We start from the raw sequence: 19,242 nt of genomic DNA, 5'->3' as shown, positions 1-19,242 counted from the left end.
TTTTTATTCACCTTTGTGTTTGGCACGTTTTACATGGTTGCTAGGGAGTGGTGTCCAAGATCATGCTGTGCCCGATGTTGTGGGTCAGCAGGTATAAAGGTCAGCCTTGGACACCTTTGAACTGTTCAGGTTTGCAGATATCAGAACAAGAAAAACTTGTGTTTGTGTTTTTCCAAAGTGCCGTATGATTACAGCAAGGTTATGTTTCTTTGACTAAGTTTAGGGTTTCATTTGCCTTTGAAGCTAGATCAATTGATTCTTCTGTTCTGACCTCAGCTGCATATTTTGATCCCTCTAATGTCCCAGTCCCTTTTACTCCACAGGTGTTTTGTGCTGTTTACTCCTTCAAGACGAAAATGCTAGGTTGGGTATTTCATATGGAGCACCACATTAGTGTATACACTTTTTAGTTTGACAAAAATTAATTAAAGAGATTATTGGATGGCAGTTAGGTGATGTAGCAGGAATCGCTGTAGTTGTGACTGTTCTGACCTACAGAGGACTGAGGCTATTGTCTCCATCTTGCTTCTGTTGTTGCTTTGGCTCTGACCATTAGACTAAATCTAAAATTATTTAAAGCTGATTGGAAAGTGGATGGAATATAAATGAATGCTAGTTCTACAGAAGCACCACGCACTAAGTGGAAATAAACTAAATTTTGGTCCTGTTTTGTTGTTACTGCATTTTTGGCACAGTGGACCCAACCTTGTCAATTTTCTTGTACTTCGAATGTTTTGCTGAAGTGGAAACACTTCAAAAAGCTATGATAACATCATCTTGGCTTCAGCCAAGTCCTCATATGGAAATTAATTCGGCACTTCATGTAGTTCTGCCCTGTACTGTGTTCCAAAGCATCATGGCCTGTGTTTTGTTTGCAGTTTTTCTAAATGGTTCCTAAGTCACTAAAATATTTGAAACATTATTTTTGGGGTTTCAGAGGCCATGGAATCCAGTGTTTTAGTTTGTTTTCTGTTTCACCTTGTTTTCAACAATGTTAAATACAGTATGAGATCCACACCACCGTATTGTTTTCCTTATGGGCACCACCATTTCAAGATCCTTCTGTTTATGGTTGTAAAACCATAGCTAGGTAAGGTCAACCATTAATTTGCAACACTTGACATCGCCATGTTGTAGTTGTAAAGGTCATTGACATACACCTTCTTCAAACATGTCCATGTTTGTGGATGCAACTTATAATGCTTGTGTGATTTTCTTTGAGATTAATATCTGAAATATGGTTACAGATGTTTCTGTATTTTAACTATGTCTTTGGGTTAATGTCTTGGCTCTGCTCACTAAGTATTCAGCTGTTTTTTGATTTTCTTGCTACGCTCCTTAACTCAGTTTGGTTTCTCCTTCTGAGATTGTCTCCTGAATTCTTGATTTTCCAGTTTTGCCCTTGGTTTATTTATGTTACTAACTCACCTTTCCTGATCCTATTCTTATTTCAGACTGCGCCCATTTAGAGCAGTCAGTACACTAAATGCCCACTTTAGTATTCTTGCTTTAACACTCATTTGTTATGAAGAGTGGAGTAAGAGTTGTTCTAAATGTAAGGCAAAGTGCACACTCTTACTAATAATATCAAATGTTACATAGAAACTCGATCCATTGTGAAACCCATGTATAGATGAATATTAGCTGTTAGAAACTGGACTCCTATGCAGCATAAAATAGTGCCAAGTAATTTAATTTCCTCCATATCTACTAAAAGTGAGTTGATGATAAGTATTAGGATTTTTTGCACTGTCTATAGGTATATACACTAGATGCTTTGTCCACATTTAATGTTTGAGATAATCATTGGTCTTCTTTTATACTATTTATGTCAATGTATATTCAATGTGCTGTATTGATATGTGTATATCAAAATGAATCACCGCAACAGTCTCATAAGTGGTGCATTGCAAACACTATACAGTATTATCACCACATGTGAGAAGTGGCATGACTAGATGAAGGAATAATTGGGAAATGCACCAGGAAAGAAGGGAGAAGGGCTTAGCAATCAGTACATCAAGAAAAACAAGCAAGTAGTCATATACAGAAGGCAGCTAGACTTAGTACACAAAACCAAAGCGCAAAGGAAGAATCAAAGTAAAGAAATATTCTTCAGAAAATTCATATACACTGACTAAATCTTTTTCCCTTGGCTATTAATTTAGCGTGAAGTGAGATGTGTTTGTTTTTATTTCACAAATTTGAATACTGAATGCTGTGAATTATTCTCCTAAATCAAAATGCTGCAAAAGTAGTCTAACACAACACACCAAATACTATTCCACAGCCACATCATAAGTTGGTGTATATGTAGTAGGGTATATATCTATCAAGCAAGGTTAATAGCATGCGTATATTTTATGATAGATTCACTTCACTTTAGCAGTTTCTTAAACTTAAACTGCTTTCTTGTTATTGCAAGAGAAAGAAAGAAAGATTGTGATGCCTTACTATGTCTTGTTTTTTCAAAGTTTTGAAAGTAAGGCGTATATTGTTGAGTGGCACAGTGTTTACCACTGCTGCCTCATTGCTTCTGACACCTGGGTACTATTCCCTACAGGCCTCTTGTTTGTATGGAATTTTTGTGTTTTACTGATGTCCATTTCATTTTTGGGGAGCACTGAACCCTAATGTTTACACTGCTGCCTCACAGCCCCAGTATTTCATCATATATGTAGTTTTATGTATTTTTTTATTTTGTTTATAGTACTGTACAACTGTACATCTCCAAGTGCTCAAAAAGATATGTGTTGGATTATTTGCCAACCATTAGTGGGTGGCCTGACAATTTGTTGCCATTTCTTGTTGACTCAGGAAGAGAAGGCAACTCTATGGACCCCTATAATGGAGAAAATGCATTTAAAAACTATACAGATCAGTGAATTGCTTTTACAAAAGTCACATTAGTGGTGGTACATATATACCTGTGCAGGGCATCCTAATGACTAGCTAAAGGGTACTGCAAATGTTTCAGAAATCATCAATGTTATTTTGTACAAGCTTTAAAACCATATGTCCCAGAATAATTTCAAGCTCTCTTTTTCATCAGAGTTTACAAATATGTATTTTTAATTTATTTGATAGCAATAAAATGATCACACTTTCTGATAATATGAGTCAAAGTCTCCTTAATAGACATTTTCTTTCTGCTACTGTTATTTTACAGAGGATCTTCAAATTCTGGGAGTAGCCTAAATGCTCAGCAGCAGACCAATGACCCAAAACACCATGTATTGCTAAGAGGTGGCCGTGTAAGTTTTGTAAGAAATAAACTAAATGTAATAATGATACTGTAGAAAATGTTTGTAGTTTAAAGCCTGTTTAATTTGTGGAAGGAAAAGTAATATTATGTACTGTAAATTTGGGTAAGCTTTATGCAGTCAGTTTCTTTAAATTTCTTTATAAAACTGAGAAAAACGTGGGAGCATTGAAAGCCTAGTTATCTGAAAGTACAAGAGTAATATTATGGTGCTACGGCACTTAGTACATTCTTTATGACCTTGTTAAGCTGTGATAAAAATAGTCTAATTGTAGATTAAATGACTTTGTCTTTTGAACTGAATTACATTAATGGGCTTTGCAAGTGCTCTGATACAGTTTTTTTTCCTTGTTAATAATACTTCATCACTCATACACAAGAAATCACCTTTTTATCTTATCTTTATTTGCTTTTTCTCTCCCTATTTTTAATTTTAGTTATGACTCAAAATTTTGTCACCATCATAGGTTTTGTAAATTAATTTACACCTAAATTGTAGCCTTTTTTTTGAAGTGCTTTGAGCTGTTAAAATGAGTACATTTTACCCTTGTACTATAATTATATCTACTGAAAATATTAAAATTATCTTATTATACAAATGGGTATGGGGGGGGGGCATTTTACCTCAAAGCAATCAGCCTATTAATTTCACAGCGATCACTGCCCCTTCCTATAACTGGAACCACCACTGATTGAACCGAACAACTTCATCAACCACACATAGTCACTCACTTATATATGACCCATGTGGAACTCATGATGATTACACTGACTGTTATCTTCACTGTAACTTCATTTATTTGTGAATTCTTTTATTATATATCTGTTTATGCTTACATGTTTACCTTTACTCTGTATATCTGGAAATGTTAATAGTAACTGTGCTTCTCATAGTTTAATGTTTACTTAGTTTATCATCTACTCATATATACTTTTATCTATGGCATCTATAGGCTTGCTCCAAACGATATTTCATTGTATTGTACAGTAAAGGTATCTTGCATCTTACATTTATCTAATTGTCATCTCTGTTCACTGGTCAGTCATTCAACCTGCTAGCATGCGCACCCATAATTATGTAAAATATTAAACAGGCTAGCTCCTATCATTGATGCCCCAATTCAGTTGTTGGGCTGGCATGTCTTTCATGTGGAATTGTTATATTCCCCAGTGTCTGTTCAGTGTTCATATAAAGTTCCTTCTATGACACTGCTTTCCTCCCACAGTCTATAAATTGTGATCTGGTTATCTGTAGGCCATCTATTTGTGGCCTAGGAAGGACTGGAGAGAGCCCTGACATTTAATTTTTACCTTTACTGTTCCCATGATCTTGCCAAGGAAAAAGAGATGAAAATTGATGGATAGGTCTAAGAGAGTGAAAGAGCTCACTGCATAATATGACACCCTCATAGCTTCAGATCAATGTCAGAAGTCTGCCATCTCATTTGAGCAGTGAGAGTTCCCTGTAGCTCAGCTGGGTAAGAATACTTTTCGTCTCAGAGGCCCCAAGTTCACGGCCAGCCTGTGACGATATGAAATGAAGAGCAATGGGGCCCTGGGCAGATTTTCTCTGGTGACATTTATCACAGGGTGAGTGGACCAAAAGGGGGATGCTAAGTACATTTGAGGCCCTACAGGGAAAAACATCACTGAACAGAACAATTCCTGGTTTATGGGCTAAATTCTGTGTGGCACAGGCTGCAACTGAGTTGAGTTTAATCCTGTTAAGGAAAGTGCAAAACTCCTGCACATTTGAGAATCCACTTTCTGGAGCTGTAACCTAATGTTAATGCTATTGCAAATCTACCAGTCTACACATTTTGTGAACCCACATCCTTCAACAGAGACGTACAAGGAGCCAGTCTCAATACAGGAACCAAACCTGATTGTGTCAACAGCCATCCACAAGACTCATTCAGGCATACACTTCTTTCTTTCTTATTAGGACAATGTAGAGTTACCGATCATACAAATCCCTATGGATTTTAGAATTGGGATGACATTGGCATACCCAGAAAGAACTGATTCTGAACATGAACTCTGTACACACAGAGCTGCAATTTGTATCCAGGTCTCTAGATTTGTGTGGCAGAATCATTAACCACGGCCATCTAGTAATACGAAATTTGTATTGCAAGACAGTTTGGAGAAATAAGCAAAGGGCTGTACCATATATGAGCTTGAACTATGTAAATTACAAGTTCTGAGTACAGATATTTAGAACTTGCTTTGGAAAGCTTTCTTTAAGTCAATCAAAGTCAATGCTTTTCAACATTCTTAATTTTAATTGCACAGCACCCTTTTTTAAAAGCATGTCTAGCATACAATACATTACGTTCTGCTTTTGTCAGTCAGGTGACATCTATTTATAGCATTTCATGCATAGGAGACCATTAGGGTTGCCTAAGACCACCAAACCCAGATACAAATGCACAGACTCGCGTGTCCCAGGTTAAATGAGAAATACCTTACTCCGGCTTTTCCACTACATACAATATTCCTTTTTCTTTTTTCCCTCTTCTACTCCTTCCGAGGCAAGGATTGTCCTTCTCCTCTTCTAACTCCAGCTTCCATGAGTGAAGCAGCGGGACTTCCTTTATGTGCCACAATATTGCAGGCAGGAAGCACTTCAGGTTCAGGGAGAACCCTCCTGAAACCAAGAATCCTCTTCCCATCAACTCCCTCTGCTGGCTCCCAAAAAAAACAACAGGGCCTCCCATTAGGACTGCAACTCCCATGCAGCCCTGTGTGTGTGTGAACCTAGAAAATTCACTATAGGGATTCTGCCACCCATCATGCTGGAGGTGCACATTGCCCCAGAAGACAGTCTTCTTCTGTTTATCCTTTACAATATCCTGACCAGAAAATGGTATTCCACCATCCCAACTGGGATGCCCTCCTATTCATGGGAACCATAAATTATGGGGGTCTCCCAGCTGAACAGTGAACCATCCATCCCGGAAGGGATGCCAGTCAATCCATGTCCCAATGACACATGCGAACAAAAAGTGCATTATTTGGCAGATTTATTAATTTGTTTCCACTCCTTATTGCTGGAATATTTGTATATATTTGTTTCAAAAGTGAATCAGCTGGTTTTGTCTCTGTTTGATTAGTACAGTAGAGGTTTAGGCTGTTCAGGAATAGGGTCCGGAGCTCAGATTTACTCAATATTAGTGAAAGTTCCTCTGCCCCCAGCCTGGGTAATTTGACGAATATTCCATCAAAAAATGATATATTTTTTATTTGTTATTTACCTCATGTACTTTGTTGTGGTGACCGAGAAAATAATTTAATCTCATATTTTCATGTAGAATGGAAAGAATGAAGTTTATGACATAATGGCACTCAATGGTGGCAAGTGAGGTACAATGGCAAACAATGTAAAAAAAAATCCATGGATTAAAGAAAAAACATCTCACGTTACTAGTGTTACATAATCCACATATCTATTGAAAATATGCATAAATCAAAGTCATGCATCATTCATCCTTTAACCTTTCTCTTGTGTTAAGCTTTCTGTTATCTCTTATGTTAACGGGTCGGTTTTGACCCATGTATTAAATCCGCTATAAAATACACTAAAAACAATAAGCTATCATCCAATTTGTTTCTCATCTCTTGGTTAAATTCTTAGGCTTCCTTATCCATGAAAATGTTGGTTTTAATACTTTTGGTGTGGGCCTCTGGGCCTTTTTTTGTCAGTATACCCCTTGATTTCAATTTAAAAAAATGGTAAAATGAACCTCAAGAGAATCATATTAATAAATAAAAGGTTCTTGTGTTACCTGACTAATACTGAGGGGTATAGAACACATCTCTTAAATAAATTTGTTTTATTTATTTTTTCATTTTAATATTAATAACTAAAGTGACATCTATGGTGTTACGGGTCAATTTCGACCCATAGATATTTACATTAAGAAAAGGCAAAAAAAAAATATTTTTTTCAGCAATAGAACTTTAATATAAACTGAAAAAAATGAAAAGCAGAACAGGTCATGACACAAAATATATATTTGCATGGTCAAATAAACAAAAACCAATCAAGAAAATGAAACAAATAGAAATCAATTACAAGTTCCAAAACTAATACAAAGCTAAATCAGAGTAAAAACCTCTGTGTACAAGAACATGCTTGTGTATGTGTGTGTTTAGAGGCATGTGTGGCAAAAAGTGACACTTTTTGAGTGTTCTTTGCAGAGGTATTTCTTGCCGTCTGAAACACAATACATTTGTCTTTCTGTCCTTACTGCTTGGGCAGACCTGACACCTCTTTCTTTTCGAATCAGGCGGCTTGACTGGGGTTGGGGCTGTTTCGGTTGGTGTTGAGGCAGGGCTGGCTGAGGAGGATGCTGATGCAGATTCTCTCTGTGTTGCTGATGGTGAGGATGGAGTGCTGGGTGAGCTCTGCAGCTGTCTGACAAAGGCTGCAGCGTCTGGGTCTCGGGGCACCCGTTCCCTTCGCCTAATGTGTGGCTTGACAAGGGAATTTCCCAACTCCTCAAGAAACAGTCTCCGCTTGTTTTTTTTGGTTGAGTTCCAACCTTGGTGGATGTGGCTCCACAACACAAATGCATTATATGCAGACACATCAAGGATGTTGTAAAACACAACCATTGGTCATCTTCTGGTCATTCGCTGGCATGTGTATGTGGCTGTCAGCTTGTCCAGGTTGTCCACTCCTCCTTTGTTTTTGTTATAGTCGTGGATAATTGTTGGCTTTTTGTCACTTCCTGATGATACAGCTGTGTCTTTGTGAAGAGTAGACATGAGTATCATATTCCGGTTTCTTTTTGGACAATATGAGACAAGAGTGGTGGTGTCTGTAAAAGCAAACTTTGAGGAAAGTGGAGCCCTGCCCTTCAACTGCAAGATTTCAGCAGGAAACTCAGGTTTATTTTTCTTCACTGTTCCCACCATGGTAAGTTTCCTCTTGAGAAGTTCTTGTCCGAGGTCATAGCTGGTAAAAAAATTGTCACAAGTGATATTGTGACCCTGCAGTCCAGTGGTCATATCGAGGACCACACGTTTTCCTTGGTTTTTCTCAGGGATGCCACTCGCAGCTTTGCCTGTGTAAATCTGTAGATTCCAGGCATAGCTGGTTCTTGCGTCACAGGCTGCCCGGATTTTTATGCCGTATTTCCCTGGCTTACTGGGTATGTATTGCCGGAAGGGGCATTTTCCTCGAAAAGGGACAAGACGTTCATCCACTGTCACCTCTGGCCCTGGGTTGAACATCAGCGGAAGGAGCTGCACCCATCTCTCCCAGACATCCCTGATGGGACCATCTTGTCAGATCTCACTCTGGTCTCTCTGTTGTCAAATCTGAGGACTCTTGATATCATTTGAAATGTCTGAAGTGACATTGTTGCCCGGAAAATATTTCTGCCTGTTGATGCGTCCCATAGACTATCAGTGGCCTCATTGCAGGATCTGTACACTCCAGCAAGAAGAAGAACACCAATGAAAGCATCCAGGTATTCCTCATCAATGTCTTTCCACATGTCGCCATGGACTTTTTCCTTCAAGGTTCGTCATAGTAATGATGATTCTTTTTAGTGACAATGGCATAAATAGCTCAAAACATGTTTTGATGTCACTGACTCTGGTCAGAGCAAACCCTGTGATTCCAGGGGTCATTTTGATGACATTTGCAGCTGCTGCCCTGCCATGTACATCATGAGGTACTGAGCTCCAAAAGATCTTACCATTTTTGGACTTGAATCTTTCAGCAGGAGCAGCTTCAGCTCCAGTGACCTCCTCATCCGACTCATCAGATGTGTCTGTGTCTTCTGGATGATACTCCACATTGTCTTCCTCCTCAGAAACCTGCTCATCTGAATCGCTATGCTGCTCTGTGTCCTCTCCTTCATTTTCACCAGTGATCCAGAACTTGGCTCACTGTAAATCTTCTTCTCATTTTTGCATGCTGCAAATTGTAAATGTGCACTCTGCAAGTCAAATGGCCACTCAAATGAGTGAATTCACCTCACATGTCTGGACATGCCCGTCTTTGTTTGTTTTGTTTTTGTGCAGGTATACTGGAAAGCCACGCAAAATGAGAAAGCTCACATGATTAGGAGAGGTGCTGGTTGTCCGTGTGTCAGCTGACAGTGCACTTAGGATTTCAGTTTTGGCTCTAATTATTGCTTTATCATCGTTTTATCATAACTGGGTCGAAACCGACCCTAACAACACAAAGGTCATAATTTCAACCAGAGCATTTTATAATTTAGTAAAAATATTTTTTTTTGCTTTATTTTGTTGAAATAGAGGTTCCTGACAAAGTCAAAAAGCCTTGATGCAATAAACAAATTTATGTGATTCTTGTATGCATTTAAAATTTAAAATGGGTCGGTGCAGACCCTAACACAAGAGGAAGGTTTTAATGATGCTCACTGTCATGGTGGTTTAATGTTGCAAATTATATAATCCTAAAGTAAAATAATAAATTGTAGACTTTAGCATTAGTGCATAGAATATATCTTGGAAAGAAAAAGAGTTTACACAAACACTACTTCATTTTCTATTTGCAGACTGAATCAGCTACTGGATATTTGTCCACATGGCCAGCACACATGAATTCACAGATTGCACTACAAGTGCAGAAGACCCAGCCCACGAATGACAGCAGATTACATGGGTATGTATAATGTTACTGTTTGAATTACCTAATTTGTTAATTGAATGGCACACTGGTGCCACAGCTGTTTCAAATTCTTTGGACCTTAGTGTCATAGACACAGTCTGTAAGCTTATGCTGTATTTGATTGGCTGGCCACATTCCTAGATTAACATTTTCAGTGTTGTTTTGGAAAAAAATATCTGCACAGTAAAATGAACCAAGTGCCATGCCAAGGCCAAGTATCTTTGGCTGCCAAGATAATCTTCTCTTCTGTCCCAAGAAAAAGAGGATGTGCTCCATACCAAACTAAGAAATGGACAGTGTTTCTTGAGCCGCTGTCACAAATTCTAGTTGAAAAAGACGTTAAACTTGACAACTGTGGTTGCTGATCTCATCCCCTGAGCATGTCATATTGCACAACTAGAAGTTGAAGGGTATATCAAATTAGATGACTGTGTAATGACTTTACAGCACAATTTCACATTTCCAAATTGTCGTGAGCGCAACCCTTTTTCTGACAGCCAACACAGTGATGCCTGACAGAGCCAGTACCCTTGTGAAGGCATCACAGGTATGTTGAGTTCAACCACATTCTCTGGCTTTTTTTTTTTCTCTTTTTTTCCATTTTGTCCAAGTAAAATATGCAGCATCAGACAAAGCTTCCTCTTTTTTTCAGATCCCACGTTATTATAGGTCATTATAGTTAACGAAAACTAAAATCAAAACTGAAACTATTATTAAAAGAAAAATTTCCGTAAACTGAAATAAAATAATTAACAAAACCGAAATGAAAAACTAAAACTAAATGAAACTATTAAAGTAGCTGGAAAGACTAACTAGAATAAAATAATAATTTACTAAAATATTTTTAGTTTTCGATTTTGAATGAATATTCTTGCCGTTAGTCTTTAACCCTTGTAAGTGTTAACTCTAAAACAGAAAGTCATCCACCACGAGCCGGCCGCACATATTCATCCAGTGAATGGCAGCTGGTGATGGAGGGTGATTGTTCACAAAGCATTTGCGGTGACAGAGCAAGGTGAATGCAGGTACGTAAAGCATGTGAAATAGAAAGTGATTTACGTGCCGCTTTTCTTTGCGCTTGTTTTATATCAAGACATAATTCATACGGCTGAAATCAGAATGTGCTGGTCAACAAAACGTTTACCATATGGACAGAAAAATCATGAGTGAGTAACGTTTCAGTTTATTTCTCAGGTGACTGTTTTTTGTTGACAGCAATTCACCTGCCACTTTGCACGGAGAAATCGTTTTTACTTTCTCATATACGAAGTATAGAGAAAGTATAGTAATCTGAAAAAATTCGAACTCGATATTTTGATGAATCTTTACGTTACAGACCTCCCAGAGTCCAAAAGTACTGTTTTTTGGAAGTGTGTGTGTCTGTGTGTGTAAACACGATAACTCAAAAACGCAACTAGATAGATGGATGAAATTCTGCATTTGGTTGTCACACCACAATTGTAGATCTGTATTACTTTTGGGCCAAATCCATCACCCGGAAGTGGTACTTTACCTGAACACACACTCATTTTTTTTTTATTATTCATGCAGCTGCATTATCCGATTTATTCAACTTTACTTTTATAATAATTGTTCAATATATTATTCATTTGATTTGTTGTTGACGGTTCCTTAATGTACATAATACAAAAATATAATCATTGTCTTGCGGTTTACTCCTTAAATATCCATTCCATATCTGAGTATACAAGAAAGTCTGGGGGAGACCACTCCCAGTTTTTGAAAATAAAACGGCAATGATCAAGAGACTGACTAGGTCATCATACAAGATCAACATATTGTTGCTGACCAATCACTTTTGTTTTAAAAACATCATTTAACAATGAAGCAATACAAACAAAGGTAGGTAGGCGAAGAGAGTCTGCCAAGTGATGAAAAACCAAACATACTAATGGGGTTTTGTATTTATTCTATATTTATTAATTTATCTTTTTAGTTCATATTCACAACTCAAAATACCTGATACTGTGAAAGTAATCCATTAGCAGAATTATATTTTAAAGTATCTGTCTTCCTTTTTTCAATGTTTTTCTCTCTCTCTCAAAATAGATAGTTGAAATATCATATTCTTTTTGTTCTTAACATCAGCTTATCATACATATTTCATACCAGTGATTTTTCCTGCTTTACATCCAAACCTGCTGCAGTAGGCTCAAGGTTTCCTGCGATCCTGCTCTGGATAAACAGGTTTAGATAATGTATATATTGTTCTTAATCTCAGATGCTGTCTCTGTCATTTTATGCCTGTCCATTCTTCTATTACCTGCTCTTGCTCGGCTCATTATGAGTTTAATTTCCTTTATGTTAGGCTATTCAAGTCTCACTGCCCCAAACCTTTGACACTACATATTTTTCTTTGTTTCCTTCAAAACAGCTAGGTGGGGTCTGCACACTGATTCAAGTCTAAGAGCCCTGATCTTCCTAAGCCTCTGTGATTTTCATGAGAAAATATTTTTAAAATTATAAAATTGTGTAAAATTGTTCATATTCAGTATCTAGTTTTGTGCTTGTTTTTATCAAACAAAAACAAAACCAGATAGTAAACCATGTAGTGTAGTAAGTTTCCACTAACATTAAACTCGTATCCAAATCTGTTAAGTGTACAGTTCTGTCTGATTGTGACACCAAACTAAACTCCGAAGGAGCTCCATGCCATAATTACTAAAATTAAAACTGAAACTAATAGATATAAAAATAAAATAGAAATGTCTTTGTGAAATAAAAACTAAACTAAAACTAAAAATACACGATGAAGGAAAACTAAAACTAAACTGAATTTCCAAGTAAGGTCAGAAAAAATATAGAAATAAAAACTAATATAAAAAGGCAAAACTATAATAACATTGGTGAGCACTCCTTGGTTGTCCACTCTCCTTCTCATAAAACTGGTCCCAATGACCTAAGACAAATCAAACCAGTTTGATTTTGTTGGGCTGAGTCATGGACTAGTTGGATCAGTTTGATGGGTTTGTCAAACTACGTGACCAGCGATCATTAAAGACTGCCACAACTCACTAAGATTATGTAAATAAAATCATTGAAAAATGTGTGTAATGGGATGTGCCCTTTAGTCTGCAGGACTGTCAAAGTACAGGACATTGATGCTGAAGGTTATTAAACGTCACTTGAACTATAGCATAATAAGACAGGTGGTAACAGGGGTAAAGGTTGCATCAGATAAGTTGATTTGTATTTTCTATTAAGTAAAATTAAGTTATATATTTAATACAGTTTTGATTATTATGACTCTGGAGAATGGCAACATATGGAATGCTGATTGTACATTCAAGTATGGATTTCCTGGTACTATTTCCACAGTCAGTTTCTGAACACTGCATAAACTGTCAAATATTAAAACAGAAAAGATTTGACTCTGGATTGTAGAAGTCTCAGCCTCCAAATGGCAGGTGTTGCAGAACACAGTGAAATGTCACACTGAGGCTGTCACTTACACTGAAGCACAAAAGGGACACAAGATAATATTTGGTCCTTCACCCACCCACAGTACTTTCCACTGTTCCTTCCTGTTAACACACCCAGTCAAAATAAAACATCAGAAAACTAAAGGCTACTTTTTAAAGTTTTGGTTGTTATCTGAATGATGTGCCTCAAACAACTGGTTTTGTATGACTTATTATAATAATTGTTCTTAAAGTAAAAGCTGTAATCAATTTGACATACAAAATCAAGTTTATTTTGAAATGTTGACTTATATATAATAATACCATCGTTGTCTTGCAGATTTCTGAATGGTTTTACACAATTGACAATTGATTTCTTCTTGCCCTCAGCTCCAGGTATGATCAGTCCAGCAATGTGCCCAAGCCCCGGTTTCTGGAACAACTGGAAGCATACCTGAGGAAAGAACTTCATGCCATTGACATGAGCATGCCCAATTCCCAGGAGCTGAAACTGCAGGTCTGAACTGGAGGTGTGAAAAAGAATGTATTTGGATTGGGTTCTACAGTTTTTGTGTGGGATTTACATATTCCCTCTACATTGATGTACATTTCCTGCCAGAGGGTAAGGTTTACAGTATTCTTCCACACACCACTGTAAGTGCAAGGAAGTATGAATAAGTGTATGGGTAGGCCTGGTACGTCATCCACAGTTAGTTTGAATCTTAACAACTGTCAGTTTAGATTATCTTCTCTACCAACCCTATACAGGAATAAGCAAGCTTGAGTTAAAGGATGAGTTTGGTTACTTTAAATTAATACAAATAGGCAGAGTTTGGGATAGACTGAAAACACAGTCATTATATTTTTGTTGTATAAAGGCACATTTATAATTAACCCTGTCTCTATAAACCAACCAAGTAAGCTTGGAATTGCAGTTTGTTAATTTTTATTGTTCTTATTTCATTATAAGCATTCTCGAGTTCTCTCTATATAAGGTTATTGAGTGCCATTATTTAATTCATTCTGGTTTGACAAACGTTTCATTTCCTGGTCCTCTTCTCACCTTCATGTAGAATACAATTTATATATAAAAATTTTATTCCAAGCAGCTTTATTCCTTTACATGATTTCTTCGAATTTCATTTCCTGAAAAACTCAGTGTACCATATTTTTTTCAAACAAAGTTGAAATTTATTATGATGTAATGGTTAGCTCAAGGAAACTGGTTTCAAATTCTGCCTTGTCACTGTTTCCTTGGAGTATGTATGTTGTTCATGTACCTATGTGTGTTCGCTCCCCCTATTCTGGGTATATCTCACACAGAAAGTTTTCCATCATAAGCTGATTGACTCAGTGTGTGGAAGAGTAGGGTTGTTTGAGTGTGCCCATCTATGTTCAGTCCCTGCCTTAAAGCCATGTTGGCAAGATCATCTCTATCTGCCTGCAATCCTAAAATTGGATGTAGCAGATTCACTGAAGGGTAACACTGTGGTACAATAGTCAGTACTGCTGTTTTGCAGCTCCAGTTTCCATAAAATGTACTGAGTCACAGTAGTTTACAAGTTTTCACATTTTGGAATGTGCAGAACTCTGCACCCCTTTCATACTTTTTTTTTTATTTTGAAATTTTAAAATAGGTCCACAAGTTTCAGGGAGTGCCCAGCAATGGCCTGGTGGCACATCTAGGGTTGGTATTTGCCTTACACGTAAAGCTTCTGGGATAGCTCAGTGCTTTGTGACAGCAAACTGGATTAAATGGGTGTATGAATGGATGGTTAGTAAAGTTCAAGTGTAATATATAAATATATAGGTAAACGATATTTCCATACTGAAAAATTAAAAAGAATCTTAGGAACATAATAAAGAGAAGGTAACAGTGGGGCCTCTCTTAGGTTCCATAATGCCCCTTTTTGGGCTGTAGACACATGTAGTCATGATCACACAATGGAAAGTATGGAGAGTTTCAAGGTGAAACATACAGACCTGGGACCTCATGTATAATATGCCTTGTGTAGACTTCACAATAAAACATTGCATACAGACAAAATTGGAAATGTTGCAATGCACAAAAACATTCAGATACATAAATCTATGCATAAGCAAAGCTCTACGCATTTTCTCTTTGTAGATACCTATTAACGTGAATTTTAAAGCACATGCACTAGCCTATAGCCCCACACTGACTCCTTCCAGAATTTTGCCTATTTGAATATGCAAATCAATATTCATAGCCATTCAGTGTTTTGTTAAAAGACAATGGCAAAAGCACGTGTAAGAAAGGAATTTCAGGGAATGCGAAATAAATCTCCTATTCAGTGAAGGAGAGGCAAGAAAAAACTACTATTTGTTGGCTTAAGCAGTGATTATAAGCAACAAAAGGAAACTGATGGGGTGGCATAGCATGGCGAAGACACTCAAAAGTTGAACTTCGGAAAGTTGTGGAGTGCCCAAAATAAAAAAAGATGTGGTCAGATATCAAAGTCGACTTGAAAATGCAAGTCACAGCACACCATCTGAGTGACAACACCACTGAAGGAGGTAGTGTAATTCCAGGGCTCACACCTTTTGAGCAGCAAGCTGCTACAATTATTGGCAAGACACTTATAACTGGCATTTTACCAGTGGGTGAGGAGGACTCCAACATCACTGTGGGTGAAGGTGAGTTTAAATTTTTTTCTTGCTTACCATTATCCATACACGTGTAAATAATTTGCATGTTTAATAAGACAAACAAGCAGGCAGAAGATGCAGTATTACAGACAATATTAAAAAAGGTGTCCCCCATGCCAGGGACGCGACTGTAGGTGGTAATGGTGCTGCTGTGCCAAGCTCATCTTTGGGTGCTGGCTGCGTACATACCTCTGCCTCAGAAAACGCCATGCAACCATCTGGCCATGTGCTGACGGGCACTGTTCTAGAGTCACAAAATGCAATAGTGGATGCTGTAACAGATGTGGCCAGTGAACTAAGGAATATAAATGCTGTACTATATGATATTGACCACAAATTAAATGAATTGGTTAAAAAATAAATGCTTAATCTGATCACCTGTTTTTACATTCTGTTAATTACATTCAAAAAAAGTTGTAACGCTGTCAAACTTGGCAGATCACTTAGTGGGTCAGGGTGTGCCACATTATGCAGCACACTACAAGCATGCACAATGTGACACACTTTCGGTGGACTATAGAGCAGCACACCACCAGTCTTATTCATGCAGCTCCAACAGCTCTTAATCTGCCCTATAGTACATTTTGCCATCGCCCAAGCCCAAGAGTGGAGGTCATTACTTTGATCTTGTTCAGTCAGAGGGTTGGCAAGTGGGGTGAAAAGCCATGTATTCAGCGGGTACCTGGTGTCACTTTAGTAATCGTGTTATATGGTTACATCATACAGATAACTTACAATTTTGACCAAAGGGGTAATATTAAATGTCCTATCTTTCCAAGAAGTCAGCCATCACACACAACACCATTTTCAAGTTTGTTATCAACACTGCCTATTTCTCAGAATGAATGAATCATGAGTTGAGCCAGGCCATATTGCCACAACATTAATGAGACGCATTTTCATATCACAGGTAATTTGCCCATTAGAGTAGAAATGCTTTCTATTTACAGTACATAAGTAAATTCATTTTCAGGAGGTGCCTTTATAGCAATGTGTGTGCAGTTGACCCGATTATATTTCAAAAACCAGACATTCCTGCAAATTGCGCTTTGATGTTTGCCCATTCAACCACAGTGTAAGTAAATCTTATATGTCTGGATGACAAGCGGATAATACAATCCCATACAGCTGGCATGGAGCAACTCAGTGAGAAATACCTGAGCGGTTAGCCAGTTCACATTGAAAAGCTCCTATGTCTCAAAGCCCGAAGGTGGGCAAAACTTGCAAAGGGACAGGTACAGCACAATTCCTCACAGTCTGCCTTTGTAAAGCTGCCACCAGTTCAGCACTCAGCTCCAAGATGATAGCTCTTGGAAATCTAAATCAGCATAGAATCATGTCACCATCATGACACAAGAAGTCAGTATGATCTCTAAATGCACACTCACTTCTAATTCTTCCATTTGCAATGTTTTCTAACAATGCTAAAGGAACCATGGTTGTTGGAACAGTTTGACCATTCCGTGCACCATTATATTGTTTCACATTATCCATCCATCCATCCATTTTCCAACCCGCTGAAACCGAACACAGGGTCACGGGGGTCTGCTGGAGCCAATCCCATTACAATCAAGTGCCTTAAATTTGTAAATGATATGCAATTAATTTCTGTGTATTTGATAAAGACCGCGTCATGGACACAAATCTAAAAAAAAAAAGGGAAACCACACAGAAACAGTAGTACTGCTTTGACGCTGGGCACTGCCCATTTACAAAACCAAGCAGAAACATGCGTACACATGGTCTGAGGTTGCAGTGAAAATGTGCATAGTGTAATGCCAAGTTTAGTTGTTATACATCTTAACGTGAGCTTGGAAACAGGCTTATGCAACATTTTTGTGCATACGTACCGTTTATACAATGAGGCCCTAGTTTTTTCTCGTCTATTCCAATAATAGTTTACTATTATGACACAGATTTTTTTAAGCAATAACATGCAAATGATAAGACAAACAATATTAAAGAGTTGGGGCCTCACCCAGTGACCCCATATACTTTAAAAGAAAAAAAAAAACCAAACAGCAATAGCAAAGAGCATCTTTTCAGATGGGAGTTCCACAGTGAACTGACTTCAAAATGGCCGAGCTTCCAGTTATATGTCCTTCCAGCAGGAAGAGGCGGGTCCAACTGGACTGACACCAGAAGTGACATCAGAGGCATTATGGCTGTCAATTATCTGGTCTGCAGCAGGAGAAAGAGAACAGGCATTAGGACACAGTGCCAACCCCTAGAGTGGTGGGTAATTACAATCACAAGAGCCCTTAAGCCGTCCCTTATGTGCACGCTTGTGACAAACATTATGTTTGAGAATTCATCTGTTAAAAAAAAGACCCATTCTGTTCATCCAACCTTAAATAACCACAGCATTCCTCTACCAATATCCATCCATCTATCTTTCCTCCCATTTCCTATCCAGTTTTTCAGTTCTGGGTGGCAGGGTACCATCTAGCAGAATTTAGACAATTAGCATACTTCTACGTGAGCTTAAAATAATGGGATGTCACTGTTTCCAATGCAGGCATATCAGGAAGTATTTGAGTATTTCATTGAAGACTTCAAGACATACAAGCCCCTGTTATCAGCAATCAAGAATGAATATGAAGTCACCTTGGGTAAGACATCTTAATAAAAGGACAAACTCCTATATCAGTATTAAATAATAAGACAAAAGAGAGTGAGCATGGGTCATTTGTGACTTATTACATCAATAGCTAAAATATTTTTTTTAGTCAAAATTACTTTAAACCTGAGGACAGAAGCTAAGCAGAGAAAACAGTCATAAATTAATGTACATTACAATGAAATGTTGGCCTCTTCAGCTGATCTCTTCTAATGGTTAAATGTAAAAAAAATTCTACTTTTTAAACATTTGTGCATTTAAGAACAATACCTGTGGGTTTTAATCTAATTTCTGTATAAATCCAAATTGCATATTTTTTGTTCACATAATGTATTCGGTAATGAATGGTATAATTCTTAAGCATTCAGTTCAGTTTATTTGTCACCATACTGTACAGTATTTGTTTCTCATCCCACTGATTCAGAGACATGAACCAACAATATAATACTTTTATAGACAAAGACAGATTGCCCATTGGAACCAACATGACAGTTATCAGTGGGCCGCTGTCTTCATGGCCTGTGCTGTTGGGCCACAAACTGTGAGACTGAGCAAGTGAATGAGAGAGTCGTTAACTGAGTGGTCCACATTGCATCCACATTATCCCGTTAAACCC

General features: G+C 37.7%; 1 protein-coding gene across 1 annotated transcript in view; it reads left to right on the top strand.

Annotated features, from left to right (window-relative positions):
- tsnaxip1 (translin-associated factor X interacting protein 1) overlaps positions 1–19,242 on the top strand; it is a 52,685-nt gene that overhangs the window by 4,168 nt on the left and 29,275 nt on the right. The window contains exons 2-5 of the mRNA XM_028809624.2: positions 3,170–3,254; positions 9,802–9,908; positions 13,727–13,853; positions 18,525–18,618. Of these exons, the coding sequence (XP_028665457.2) occupies positions 9,844–9,908; positions 13,727–13,853; positions 18,525–18,618 (286 nt within the window). The 5' untranslated portion in view covers positions 3,170–3,254; positions 9,802–9,843. The remainder of the gene's footprint in view (positions 1–3,169; positions 3,255–9,801; positions 9,909–13,726; positions 13,854–18,524; positions 18,619–19,242) is intronic.

Source organism: Erpetoichthys calabaricus, chromosome 9 (assembly GCF_900747795.2).
Source record: "Erpetoichthys calabaricus chromosome 9, fErpCal1.3, whole genome shotgun sequence".
NCBI lineage: Eukaryota > Metazoa > Chordata > Cladistia > Polypteriformes > Polypteridae > Erpetoichthys > Erpetoichthys calabaricus.
The sequence above is the reverse complement of the archived record's forward strand: the minus strand, read 5'-3'. Positions and strand labels throughout refer to the sequence as shown.